At 39.4% G+C, this 14,351-nt stretch overlaps 1 protein-coding gene across 1 annotated transcript in view; it reads left to right on the top strand.

The window, feature by feature from the left end:
* CATSPERE (catsper channel auxiliary subunit epsilon) overlaps nucleotides 1–14,351 on the top strand; it is a 147,554-nt gene that overhangs the window by 91,147 nt on the left and 42,056 nt on the right. The window contains exons 12-13 of the mRNA XM_068985726.1: nucleotides 5,773–5,831; nucleotides 10,212–10,287. Of these exons, the coding sequence (XP_068841827.1) occupies nucleotides 5,773–5,831; nucleotides 10,212–10,287 (135 nt within the window). The remainder of the gene's footprint in view (nucleotides 1–5,772; nucleotides 5,832–10,211; nucleotides 10,288–14,351) is intronic.

Below are 14,351 nucleotides of genomic sequence, written 5' to 3'. Positions count from 1 at the left end.
TTCCTGTGTTTTACATTTTGATGTCACAAGTTACATCTTTTTCTCTTGTGTATCTATGAACAATTATAGCTATTTTTACTAATTTTGTCTTTAACTTTCATATAGCTTTATACCTGATTAATTACCACATTCATATATTAGACTGTTCTGAATTTTACTATATATTTACCTTTGCCAGTTGGGTTTATACTTTCATATTTCCTGTTACTAATAGCACCCTTTCATTTCAACTTAAGAAGTCTCTTTAATATTTCTTTTAAGTAAAGTTTAGTGATGATGAACTCCTTTTGATTTTGCTTGTCTGAAAAACGATATCTCCTTCAGTTCTGAAAAGCAGTTTTTTACTTTAAGCATTTTGAATATGTCATACCACCCTCTTCCATCCTGCAAAGTTATTACTGAAGAATCTACTGGTAGTCTTATGGGGGTTCCCTTGTACACAACAAGATGCTTTTTAAACTTTCTCCTTGTCTTTAACTTTTGATATTTAATTATGATGTGTCTTGGTATGGTCTTTTGGAATTTATCTTATTTGGAATTCTCTGAACTTTTTGGATCTGGATGTCTGTTTCCTCTCCCAAGTTACGAAAGTTTTTTTCAGTCATTATTTCTTCAAACAGTTTTTGAGCCTCTTTCTCCCTCGCTTCTCCTTCTGGGACCCCTGTAATGCAAATGTTGGTCCCCCTAATGTTCCATAAGTCCTTGAAGCTGTCTTCACTTTGCTTTTTCCTGCTCTGATTTGGTGACTTCTACTGCCATCTTTGAGTTCACTCATCCTTTCTTCCACTTCATCTGTTCTGCTGCTGAACTCTCCTATTGTATGTGTCAGTTTAGTTAACGTATTCTTCAGCTCTATGACTTCTATTTGACACATTCTTATATTTTCAGTCTCTGTTGAAATTCTCACTTTGTTCATCCATTCTTCTTCTGAGCTCAGTGGCCACTATTATGACTGTTATTTTGAACTCTATCAGATAAATTACTTACTACTATTTTACTAAGGCTTTTTTTATGTGATGTTATCTTTTTCTTTCATTTAGAAATATTTCTGCTTCTTCATTTTCCTGTATTTTATGTGTTAGTTTCTAAGCAGTAAATAAAACAGCTACTTCTTCCAGTCTAGAAGGAGGTGAAACTTACTATTCAACTCTGCTCGAGCTCTTGGTTGCCTCTCAAGCATTTGTGATTGTCCAAGCCACTTACTTTATTCTTAGTGGCTCTCAGTATTTTAGGGTGTGCTAAGACTTGTCAGTCTTTCAAGGGGGTTGGGGAGAGTATCTCAGTACCCAAATGCAAGTTGATTCGAAGCCAGACACTCAGGGGACAGATTTTAAGCTGTGCAAATATACTGCTTTCAGGGAATTGGCATTTCCATCTGCTACTTAAGTGCTGAGTCTCGGGCTGATAGCCAGTTGACAAATGTTTCTTTGTTTGCTGCCATCCCATCAAACCTGTAAGAACAAGCTCTGCTGGCCAACAGAGCCAGACTATTGAGGGATGTGTTCTCTGTTCTCTGAGTGGCCAGCGCAAAAGCTGTGTTAATAGCTACTGCACCAGATGTGTTAATACTTGCTCTGAGATACTGACAACCTGGAGTGGGGCAAAAGGAGAATGCAATACTGGTGCACCTGTCAGTCTCACCATTCTCTGGAGAGAATTGTAGTCAGTACCTAGATGTTTAATTAGAAGCCTGCCCCATAAGCCACATCTTTGGAAATAAGCTAATAAGCCTCTTTCACAGAAGGACTTGGGATGCATTTTAGTCTACTGTCTCTGCGCTGTTCCCTGGAAGGAACAGTCAGTGAAGAACTGTAATGTTTCCGCATACTGTGAAATAATAGAATCCCTTTCCCATTTAGCAAAGAACTTAATACCATGTTCAAGGCCAAGGACACAGTGAAATCAATCCCAGGATTCCCATCTTTGTGGATTGGTTTCTTGACACTACTCCTGTATCCGTAAGCCTCTAGCCAGGAAAACAGAAACAAACCAATTGTCTTAGTAAAGGTGATTTAATATAAAGAATTAGTAGAACTGGATGTATGAGAGAAATGAAAAGAAAAAAAGGAACTGAGATTTTACTGAGCTAGTAACTACAAAAAGTGAGTTGCCACACCAGGTTAGCAGTAACTCTCTTTCAAGGTGTGGGTTCGAGGTCTGTGGAACCCCTAACCTAACTTACTAGTTTGTAACAACCCAAATTTCTTCCCTCTGTTCCCTCCATTCCAGTCCTAGAGGTGAATAGCCATTTCTTGTAGTTACTAGCTTTTAAGATTTTATTTTCTGCTTTCTGCACTTTTACCATGATGTGTCTAAATGTATGTTTCTTTATTTTTATCTAGTTGGGATTTACTGGGCCTCTTGAATCTCTCAGTCTTGTCTTCAGCAGGTATTTTGTCAAACACTATCTGTGCCTCTTTATCTTTTCTTTTTCTGATTAAAAATAGGTTAAATTTTCTCAGTCTATCCCTTATAAGTTTTTAACTGTCTTCTTTATTTTCATTCATGTCTGTCTCCGGCATACATTCTTATAATTTTTCTGATCTGTCTTCCACCTCACTATTCCCCTTTTTGTCATGTCTAACCTGATGTCAAAATTATGTACTATGTGTTTGATTGTTGTATTTTTAATTTTTAGAAGTTTTAGTTGTTCTTTTTTAAAGCACACTTACAAATTTTATAGTTTCTTTCATACTGTAGATATTTTCCAGCTCTGGTCATTTATTTCCATAAAACTAGTAAACATATCTTTTATAATCTGCATCTATTAGTTTCATATCTGAAGTATGAGCATGTGTATTTCATCTGTTTCTTCTCTCCATCATTGTTTATTCTGGTTATTACTCACACATGCCTTATTTTGGGGCGGGGGTTAGTTATTGTTGACTGTGTGCTATTGATTATACTTGAAAAAGTATTTGTAAGAATTCTCTGAAGTCTAGGAAAAATAATGCTTCAATCTTGAGATGATCTATGTTTGCCAGTGTCAGATATCTAAGGTACCACTGCTCTGAGACTTCTTCAATTCCCCTGGATCATCAAGAAAACAATTCTAGGATATAAAACCATGCAAGTACCTGCTCATAGCCACAAATTGTTAGGACAATTATTTTTTCTTGCTTTTTCTGATCACTCAGTGACTGAAGTCACTGGATGGTTAAAGAGAAGGCAAATTTAATCTTAATTTACCCTTACCCAGAAAGCATAGTCTTCTGATAACACAGGTTAATTCAGAGAGAGTATCCAGTTTGATTCTCTATCTTGAATTATCCCTGTTCTAAGTTGATAAATACTTTTAAGAGAAAGTAGATTATGGGCTCTGGTGTTCTGCTTTACTCCTAGACTCTTAAGTCCCTCTTTTCAAGTATGTGGACTGACAATTCCTTACTTTTTTGTCAGTTACTTGATGCTTTTATGATAACTTTTTAAAAGGCCAATGATTTTATGGTTTTTGATTTGTCTCTTTTTAGGGGAATTTGTCCATATAACCTAGCCCACCACTAGTAGAAATGAAAGTTCCCTAATTATTCTTTAATCATTTATAATGAAGTCATTTTTAAATAGATGATCACATTCACAAAGTGTATTTTTAAGTAGTACCATTGTGTGTATATTTTCAGTGTTTATAATTCAAAATAACATACATATATGTTGGTTGAGTTACAGACCCAACTTAAAGCATCATTTAAATGACAACTAGTAAGTAAAGTTTGGAGAATATGCTTCCATTTCACAAAAGATAACATTAAACTTTTTAAATCTAATTATGTCCAAGAAAATTCTTGTAAAATAATTTTTATGATTACATATGAAGAAAAAGGTGGCAGACAGAAGAATACAGGTGCAAATTTGACAGTTAGTTCCTATCTTTGAACATGAAACTAGATTTTTTTTTCTTTTTTGCTCTGTATTTTTTTAAGTTTTTATTGGAGTACATCCAATTAACAATGTTGTGATAGTTTCAGATAGACAGCAAAGGGACTCAGTCATACATATACATGCATCCATTCCACCCCAAACTCCCCTCCCATCCAGGCTGTCACATAACACTGAGCAGAGTTCCCCGTGCTATATACAGTAGGACCCTGTTGGTTATTCATTTTATATATAGCAGTGTGTACATGTACATCCCAAACTCCCTAATAATCCATTTTCCCCATTCTTCCCCTCTGGCAACCATAAGTTCATTCTCTAAGTCTGTGAGTCTCTTTCTGTTTTGTAAGTTCATTTCTATCATTTCATTTTAGATTCTGCATATAAGGGATGTCATATGATATTTTTCCTCCTCTGTCAGATTTACGTCACTAAACATGACACTCTCTAGGTCCATCCATGTTGCTGCAAATGGCATTATTTTATTCTTCTCAATGGCTGAGTAATATTCTATTGCATGTATGTACCCCATCTTCTTTATCTATTCCTCTGTTGATGGGAATTTAAGTTGCTTCCATGTCTTGACTATTGTAAAAAGTGCTGCAATGAACATTAGAATGCATGTATTCTTTCAGACGATGTTTTTCTCCAGGTATATGCCCAGGAGTAGGATTGCAGGGTCATCTGGTAGCTCTATTTTTAATTTTTTTAAGGAACCTTCACACTGTTCTCCATAGTGGCTTTACCAATTTACATTCCTACCAACAATGAGCGTTCTCTTCTCTCTACACCTTCTCCAGCATTTATTGTGGATTTTTTGATGATAGCCATTTTGACTGGTGTGAGGCAATATCTCGTTGAAGTGAAGCTAGATTTATTTTTAGTGTGATTACTTTCATAGCCTCAATGTTATCATAAAAAATTGCATATTTTATGTCATTCAACTTAGTATCCAGCATACAAGTAAATAAACTTTGTTTAAGAAATAAGATTTTTCACTAAGGTTTTTTTAAATATTTATTTGGCTGCACAAGGTCTTAGTTGCAGCATGTGGGATCTACTAGTGGCAGGGATCAAACCCAGGCCCCCTGCATTAGGAGTGTGAAGTCTTAGCCCCTGGACCACCAGAGAAGTCCCTCACTAAGACTATATTACAGACACAGAGTCTGTTATCACAACAGATCAACCAGAACCAAACTGACCTCTCTGAGGAGATCAGTATATATATGACAAAGAACTATCAGAACGTAATTTAAGGATGTAGAAATTATAGCTTCCATACTTCAAAAATGTGAAATTTATAATTTTCTGCCTTTGTTATCATATATGTTCTGTAAATGGCTTTACCCTGAGATGATAGCAACCATATAGGATACTGGAAACTGAGATGAAACATGGTTCAGAGGGGAGAAAATATGCAAAAGGCAAAAGGACATTTTAAAAAATTACTCAAAAACAACAGAGGAAAGATCAAGCAAATAACTCCCCATAGTCTCAAAAACTATAGAGCATATGATATCTGTAATCATTTAAAAACCTCAAAGAAGAATTTAGAAGGTCCCAGAGACAGGTTATTAGAAAACAGAAGAAAGTGAAAGCTTGCTATGCTGATATAAATGAAAAATAAAAATAAGAACATTCCAACAACAAAAGTTAAATGAGGAGAGCAAAACAATGTAAATAAAGGAGCTATGATAATATAAAAAGTAAAATAAGGTAATATAACAAGGAAAGTCAAATATCTACATAATTGGAGTTTCTGAGATAGACAACAAATTAGAAAAATACTAAATATTATTTTTCTTACCTAGAGAAAGGTTTAAATCTGTCTTGAAAGTATCGATTGTGCCCATTCCCAATTTTCCTGCTTTACATAAGCTTTTTTATTTTCTTTTTCAGACATTGACATTTTCTCAGAATATAAATTATGAAACAGTAGATGATTATTTCAAGTTGCAGTAAGTATGACTTTTAAAAGAGTCTACTCAATATTAAATATGCTATTCAGGTTATTGATTTGCACATATTGTTTTATTTAAATGGCCTCATAGCCTTTTAAATATCCAGATTTCAAATTCATTTGGTGATGAGTTCATCGATTCGATGATGCCATCCAACCATCTCAACCTCTGTAGCCCCCTTCATTTCCTGCCTTCAGTCTTTCCCAGCATCAGGGTCTTTTCCAGTTAGTCAGTTCTTTGCATCAGGTGGCCAAAGTATTGGAGCTTCAGCTTCAGATGATATATTGTATAGTGATTTAAAAAATACAAAAATGTGCTATTTGTATCTTCACGTATTTAGCATATTTTATATATATGAGAAATAGGAAAATACAATGAATACTGAAAGGAAAAGAACATTTGTTTGTGGTTAGTCTGTGTTTGTTTTATCCCAGTTTTTTCAATAAGTAAAAACCTTAGCAGGGGCAAGAAATGAATAATACTTTCAAAACTTTTCTCCTGTAATTTTTGAGACCCCCTATTTTGCCTGAGCAGAAATGATCCATGTGCTTTTCCTAATCTACAAAGGCATGATGTCTGGTTCTGCCTTTTGCTTCCAGTCAGATCATATTGCACAGCATAATGAGGTTCAGAAAACTAATTTCATAATTTAGTATCTATTTTTCCAAAGGCATTATCTGTAGAGGCTAGAGAAGGAATCTGTGCAATGGCTTGTGGTTATTGTTGTTTAGCCACTCAGTCGTGTCTGATTCTTACAACCCCATGGACTGTAGCTCACCAGGCTCCTCTGTCTATGGGATTTCCCAGGCAAGAATACTGGAGATAGATCGTCATACCCAGGGATCAAACCCACGTCTCCTGAGTCTCCTGCATTGGCAGGCAGATTCTTTACCACTGAGCCACCAGGGAAGCTATGGCTATGAAATACCATCAAGAAGCAGGCAACAATGTTAGCAGCAAAGTCCCATCCTCAGGAGACTAAGGGTGTTAATGAAACAGAAGGCCTGAAATTCTGTTAGAAGTTCATTTTATTTCCCATTGTGCTGACCTATCCTGGCCAAAATATGGGATACCATTTCATGACTTTAGGATATGGCCACAATGCACCTTAGCAGAAGCAGCAAGCAGTCACCACCACCACTAGGCCTCTAGGATTCCTCAGTTCAGTTCAGTTCAGTCGCCCAGTCATGTCCGACTCTTTGCAATCCCATGAATTGCAGCACGCCAGGCCTCCCTGTCCATCACCAACTCCCGGAGTTCACTCAGACTCATGTCCATCGAGTCAGTGATGCCATCCAGCCATCTCATCCTCTGTTGTCCCCTTCTCCTCCTGCCCCCAATCCCTCCCAGCATCAGAGTCTTTTCCAATGAGTCAACTCTTCACATGAGGTGGTCAAAGTACTGGAGTTTCAGCTTTAGCATCATTCCTTCCAAAGAAATCCCAGGGTTGATCTCCTTCAGAATGGACTGGTTGGATCTCCTTGCAGTCCAAGGGACTCTCAAGAGTCTTCTCCAACACCACAGTTCAAAAGCATCAATTCTTCGGCGCTCAGCCTTCTTCACAGTCCAACTCTCACATCCATACATGACCACTGGAAAAACCATAGCCTTGACTAGATGGACCTTAGTCGGCAAAGTAATGTCTCTGCTTTTGAATATACTATCTAGGTTGGTCATAACTTTTCTTCCGAGGAGTAAGCATCTTTTAATTTCATGGCTGCAGTCACCATCTGCAGTGATTTTGAAGCCCAAAAAAATAAAGTCTGACACTGTTTCCACTGTTTCCCCATCTATTTCCCATGGAGTGATAGGACTGGATGCCATGATCTTCGTTTTCTGAATGTTGAGCTTTAAGCCAACTTTTTCACTCTCCTCTTTCACTTTCATCAAGAAGCTTTTTAGTTCCTCTTCACTTTCTGCCATAAGGGTGGTGTCATCTGAGTATCTGAGGTTATTGATATTTCTCCCAGCAATCTTGATTCCAGCTTGTGTTTCTTCCAGACCACCGTTTCTCATGATGTACTCTGCATATAAGTTGAATAAGCAGGGTGACAATATACAGCCTTGACGTACTCCTTTTCCTATTTGGAACCAGTCTGTTGTTCCATGTCCAGTTCTAACTGTTGCTTCCTGACCTGCATACAGATTTCTCAAGAGGCGGGTTAGGTGGTCTGGTGTTCCCATCTCTTGAAGAATTTTCCCCAGTTTATTGTGATCCACACACTCAAAGGCTTTGGCATAGTCAATAAAGCAGAAATAGATGTTTTTCTGGAACTCTCTTGCTTTTTCCATGATCCAGCGGATGTTGGCAATTTGATCTCTGGTTCCTCTGCCTTTTCTAAAACCAGCTTGAACATCAGGAAGTTCACGATTCACATATTGCTGAAGCCTGGCTTGGAGAATTTTGAGCATTGCTTTACTAGCGTGTGAGATGAGTGCAATTGTGTGGTAACTTGAGCATTCCTTGGCATTGCCTTTCTTTGGGATTGGAATGAAAACTGACCTTTTCCAGTCCTGTGGCCACTGCTAAGTTTTCCAAATTTGCTGGCATATTGAGTGCAACACTTTCACAGAATCATCTTTCAGGATTTGAAATAGCTCAACTGGAATTCCATCACCTCCACTAGCTTTGTTCGTAGTGATGCTTTCTAAGGCCCACCTGACTTCACATTCCAGGATGTCTGGCTCTAGATGAGTGGTCACACCGTCATGATTATCCGGGTCATGAAGATCCTTTTTGTACAATTCTTCTGTGTATTCTTGCCACCTCTTCTTAATATCTTCTGCTTCTGTTAGGTCCATACCATTTCTGTCCTTTATCGAGCCCATCTTTGCATGAAATGTTCCCTTGGTATCTCTAATTTTCTTGAAGAGATCTCTGGTCTTTCCCATTCTGTTCTTTTCCTCTATTTCTTTGCATTGATCGCTGAAGAAGGCTTTCTTATTTCTTCTTGCTATTCTTTGGAACTCTGCATTCAGATACTTTATCTTTCCTTTTCTCCTTTGCTTTTTGCCTCTCTTCTTTTCACAGCTATTTGTAAGGCCTCCCCAAACAGCCATTTTGCTTTTTTGCGTTTCTTTTCCATGGGGATGGTCTTGATCCCTGTCTCCTGTACAATGTCACGAACCTCATTCCATAGTTCATCAGGCTCTCTATCTATCAGATCTAGGCCCTTAAATCTATTTCTCACTTCCACTGTATAATCATAAGGGATTTGATTGAGGTCATACCTGAATGGTCTAGTGGTTTTCCCTGTTTTCTTCAATTTCAGTCTGATTTTGGTAATAAGGAGTTCATGATCTGAGCCACACCAATTCAGTATTCTTGCCTTGAGAACCCCATGAACAGTATGAAAAGGCAAAATGATAGGATACTGAAAGAGGTACTCCCCAGGTCAGTAGGTGCCCAATATGCTACTGGAGGTCAGTGGAGAAATAACTCCAGAAAGAATGAAGGGTTGGAGCCAAAGAAAAAATAATACCCAGCTGTGGATGTGACTGGTGATAGAAGCAAGGTCCAATGCTGTAAAGAGCAATATTGCATAGGAACCTGGAATGTCAGGTCCATGAATCAAGGCAAATTGGAAGTGGTCAAACAGAAGATGGCAAGAGTGAATGTCGACATTCTAGCAATCAGTGAACTAAAATGGACTGAAATGGGTGAATTTAACTCAGATGACCATTATATCTACTACTGTGGGCAGGAATCCCTCAGAAGAAATGGAGTAGCCATCATGGTCAACAGAAGAGTCTGAAATGCAGTACTTGGATGCAGTCTCAAAAACGACAGAATGATCTCTGTTTGTTTCCAAGGCAAACCGTTCAATATCACAGTAATCCAAGTCTATGCCCCAACCAGTAACACTAAAGAAGCTGAAGTTGAATGGTTCTATGAAGACCTACAAGACCTTTTAGAACTAACACCCAAAAAAAGATGTCCTTTGCATTATAAGGGACTGGAATGCAAAAGTAGGAAGTCTAGAAACACCTGGAGTAACAGGCAAATTTGGCCTTGGAATGTGGAATGAAGCAGGGCAAAGACTAATAGAGTTTTGTCAAGAAAATGCACTGGTCATAGCAAACACCCTCTTCCAACAAAAGAGAAGACTCTACACATGGACGTCACCAGATGGTCAACACCAAAATCAGATTGATTATATTCTCTGCAGCCAAAGATGGAGAAGCTCTATACAGTCAACAAAAACAAGACCAGGAGCTGACTGTGGCTCAGATCATGAACTCCTTATTACCAAGGATTCCTCAGTCGGGGGTTCAATCACATCTTGAAAATGGGACTTTCATCTGTTCTACACAAAGCAGAATCATGGCTCCCTCCCTTATGATTCTACAGTCATCTGTATGTGTTGTTTCTCCTAGATATGAGAACACAGGTATTCTGCTTGTCCAAGTGAGACCCAGTGAACTTGCAAAAACATGTCCAGTATCCCACAAGGTAAGTACCAGAGTAGAAGATCAAAAATTTTTCTTCAATAAGACACAGATGGTAAACTAAATAATACTTATTAACTCCATTCAATACCACTCCCCCTAACAATTAGCAACATTCTGTAATATTTCACTGTAGAGACAGCATTATTTTACTTTGGAAAGAGAAGATTATATTACTTACTGCCTTCCATGAATTTACATCAGAAAATAAACATGCATAAAGATGTAAAATTAATTTTTAAATGTATTTATATATTTATATAAATAAAACTGTGTAGAGGAAAACTGAAATTAATGAGAACATCCAAATTTGGATACGGTTTGCCAGAGAAGATTGCTAGTCATGTCCATATCAATGCTGCATTTATTTATTTTAAAAAATGGACCATTTCTTCGTTTAAAAATTTTTATTGCATGCCTGCCATGTTTCTGTGTTTCAGCCTGTGTGCTAAGTAATGGGAATTACCAAAATGGAAAGAGTCCTTTCTGAAGGGGAAAACATAAACTAGTATAAGAGAATGTGAAATATACAATTTTCAAATAGCCCAGGGGAAAGAGTGAGGAATTTTGTTTGGGAGGGGAAAAGTGGAAAGAAGATACATGAAATGACTGTTGAAGGGCAAGTAGAAGCTGAGCAGGAAGATGCAAAGGGAATTCAAGGAAGAGGCATACACAAAAGCACAGCAATGTTGTGTAGCAGAGGGGTGTCAGATAACTACCCACTACCACCTCCTTTGAGTGTTTGTTCCCCACTGAGGGATGACTCCTCTCTTTATTCTTTCTCATTCCAACTAATAATCAATAAATATATATTGAGCACCCACTACATACCAGGCAGAGCACAGTGGGGCATACCCACATGAAGAATTCAAAGTTAAATGAGACATAGGCTCTGCTCTTCAGGACCTCGGCACCAAGAGCCTGTTCCTATCAGGGCAGGATTCCATGAATTTAGAGGGAGCCTTGAACTAAGACAGACGTGATCCACCCTTGAGCACAGCTGAAACACATTGCTTCCCCAGGAAATGCATACTGACCATTCCCCCTGTTTACCCACCATGCTGCCTACCCAGCTTAATCTGCTGAAGAAGCAAAAACCTGCCACCTAGCGAGTTTCCTGCCCCACCCTCCGTCTGCCTTCTCTATCTTTAGCTCCACTTTATTCCATATAAGTTGCCTCCCTGAAGCACCATGATTTCCTCCATCTCTTTCCCTGTCTAATTTAGAGATATGCCCCCTCTCCTGCCCAGCCCAGGCATTACAAAACATATTAATCTAGAGTGAAAGTGTTAGTCACTAAGCCATGTCTGACTCTTTGCAACCCCATGGACTGTAGCCCACCAGGCTCCTCTGTCCATGGAATTCTCCAGGCAGGAATACTGGAGTAGGTAGCCATTCCTTTCTCCAGGGGCTCTTCCTGACCCAAAGATCGAACCTGGGTCTCCTGCATTGCAGGTGGATTCTTTACTGCCTGAGCCACCAGGGAAGCCCAATGTTAATGTAAGTGAAAGTGAAAGTTTAGTTGCTCAGTCATGTCCAACTCTTTGCGACCCCATGGACTAGGCTCCTCCTTCCATTGGATTTTCCAGGCAAGAGTACTGGAGTGGGCTGCCATTTCCTTCTCCAGAGGATCTTCCTGACCCACAGATCAAACCCAGGTCTCCCACATTGTAGGCAAATGCTTTACTGTCTAACCAGAGTTCAAATGCAAGCTCTGCCACCGATTGACTTCAAGAAGCTCCTAAGCACTCTGAGTCTTGGCTGCCTCGTTCATAAAAGGGGAAATATAATATCCATCTCACAGTATTTACCTACTTTGTCGAGAGTATTAAATGAGATAATTTATGTAAAATGCCCAGAATAGTACTTGTCACAGAGTAATTACCTAATATTACTGGTTTCTTCCTTGGCACACCCCAAGACATGGACTATTCAAATCTAACCACCATCTGTGCCCATTTCAGGTAGTTTGTATTAACCTACCCACTGAAATAGAATGGAGAATAGGCCATATAGTAGATGATGGAATATGCCAGAGTCCTTTGGGCAATAGGAAAGTGTGGCAAGAAAACATATACCAAGCAGAGCACAATGGGGCATACCCACATGAAGAATTCAAAGTTAATTGAATTAACTAGCTAGCCAAGAAAATAAAAACTAGTACACAACTGCAAGGTATGCTCTAAACCACAGGGACCCCTTTTTGTGCTCCCATCCCCACTGGTAAGCAAGTCATCAGCCTGCCAGATAAGTATTATAGACAGAGGGCCCACAGACTTCTTCTCTGGTTGGATGAAGTTCAGTTTAGTTCAGTCGCTCAGTCGTGTCTGACTCTTTGCAACCCCATGAATCACAGCACGCCAGGCCTCCCTGTCCATCACCAACTCCCAGAGTTCACTCAGACTCGTATCCATCGAGTCAGTGATGCCATCCAGCTATCTCATCCTCTGTCGTCCCCTTCTCCTCCTGCCCTCAATCCCTCCCAGCATCAGAGTCTTTTCCAATGAGTCCACTCTTCGCATGAGGTGGTCAAAGTACTGGAGTTTCAGCCTCAGCATCATTCCTCCCAACGAAATCCCAGGGTTGATCTCCTTCAGAATGGACTGGTTGGATCTCCTTGCTGTCCAGGGGACTCTCAAGGGTCTTCACCAACACCACAGTTCAAAAGCATCAATTCTTCGGCGCTCAGCCTTCTTCACAGTCCAACTCTCACATCCATACATGACCGCTGGAAAAACCATAGCCTTGACTAGATGGACCTTAGTCAGCAAAGTAAGTTAGGCCCTTGATAAACCTGCTGGAGCAAATGGCTCATGGGGTGAGCCATTCGAACACGAGCCTGCCGTCTTTGTCACTGAGTCTTCATAGCCTGCAGCAGAGCAGCAAATAGAACTGGCAGCCCCAACAAGGCTTCATCTCAGTTTTTAACCATACACCAAGAATCAGAATGCAGTGAGGCCACCCCAGTAAGCCAGGCTGCAGAAGGACAAAATAATCCCTTCCAAAGTGAAATTTCCCAGGGAGAGATGACTGCACTGACTAATATGTTGTCTTCCAACATTTCTATGTTGAAAGCCTTTAGAATTCCTGTCTCAGTTCCTGTCTCAGTTCAGTTGTTCTGTCCAGTTAGAGGGGAATATGCTGTGTCTGATCTGAGCTAAGGGAGGAGGAGTTCTGCCCTGTACTTGAGAGAATGATAAAGAAATATTTCTTAATAAAGAAGCCCAATACACTCATCATTCTCATGTGGGCTATACGTCAGAATTTCTCTATTGGATGACCAGTCCCAGGAAGGATGTGTCAGTCCTCCAGCAGTGGGAACCCTACACAACAGGCTTATTCACGTTTCCCACATTCTGCACCCATGCTCTTGTTGAAGAGCCACCTCCAGGTCAACTCATATTTTTAATCTTAGTCATGACTGTTAATTCTGACGTTAGGGATGACTTTAGTGAACTAAGACCCTGAAAAGAAGAGATGTTACAAAAAATATCATCAAGTGATAGTGTGTTGTAACTATGAAAAACTTGAGGACCTCAGCCAACCGTGTACCTTATATTGGTAACTTAGTAAAGATAAAGGGCAGACCCATGTTTCTAAATACATTTGATGGGAAAAGATTTAGTGATGATAGATAGCAAGGACTGTGGGTAGCGTTGTTGAGAGAACAAATCAGGTCCTATGGGTGAGATCAGGTGGTTCAAGGAATAAAATCCATAAACTCCTGCTGTGAAGTATGCCTTTCTAATGAAGCCAGAAAGGGCTTAGTAGGTGCAACTCTCTAAATCCATCAAGCTTGACTGGACATCATTCTCTAACCCTTTCCTCCTGCTTCCTAAAGGTCTTCTTTTTGAGATTTGCCTTGTGAAAATATGCAACATATAAGGCGTGTTTATAATAGATGGCAAGTGTCTAGATCCCACTTAGAAAGCCTGCGGTGGCGGATGGGAAGGTGGGCAGGGTATACAGCAATGAGCAAGGTGTCCTGGAGTCAAGTAGAAATAGAAGTTGCTTATCCCAGTTGAGGAAGAACAAGGACTCTAGTTCTAAAATGAAGTCAAATTCATA

This window comes from Capricornis sumatraensis, chromosome 14, assembly GCF_032405125.1.
Source record: "Capricornis sumatraensis isolate serow.1 chromosome 14, serow.2, whole genome shotgun sequence".
NCBI lineage: Eukaryota > Metazoa > Chordata > Mammalia > Artiodactyla > Bovidae > Capricornis > Capricornis sumatraensis.
Note: the sequence above shows the minus strand (reverse complement) of the source record. Positions and strands in the feature narration are given on the sequence as shown.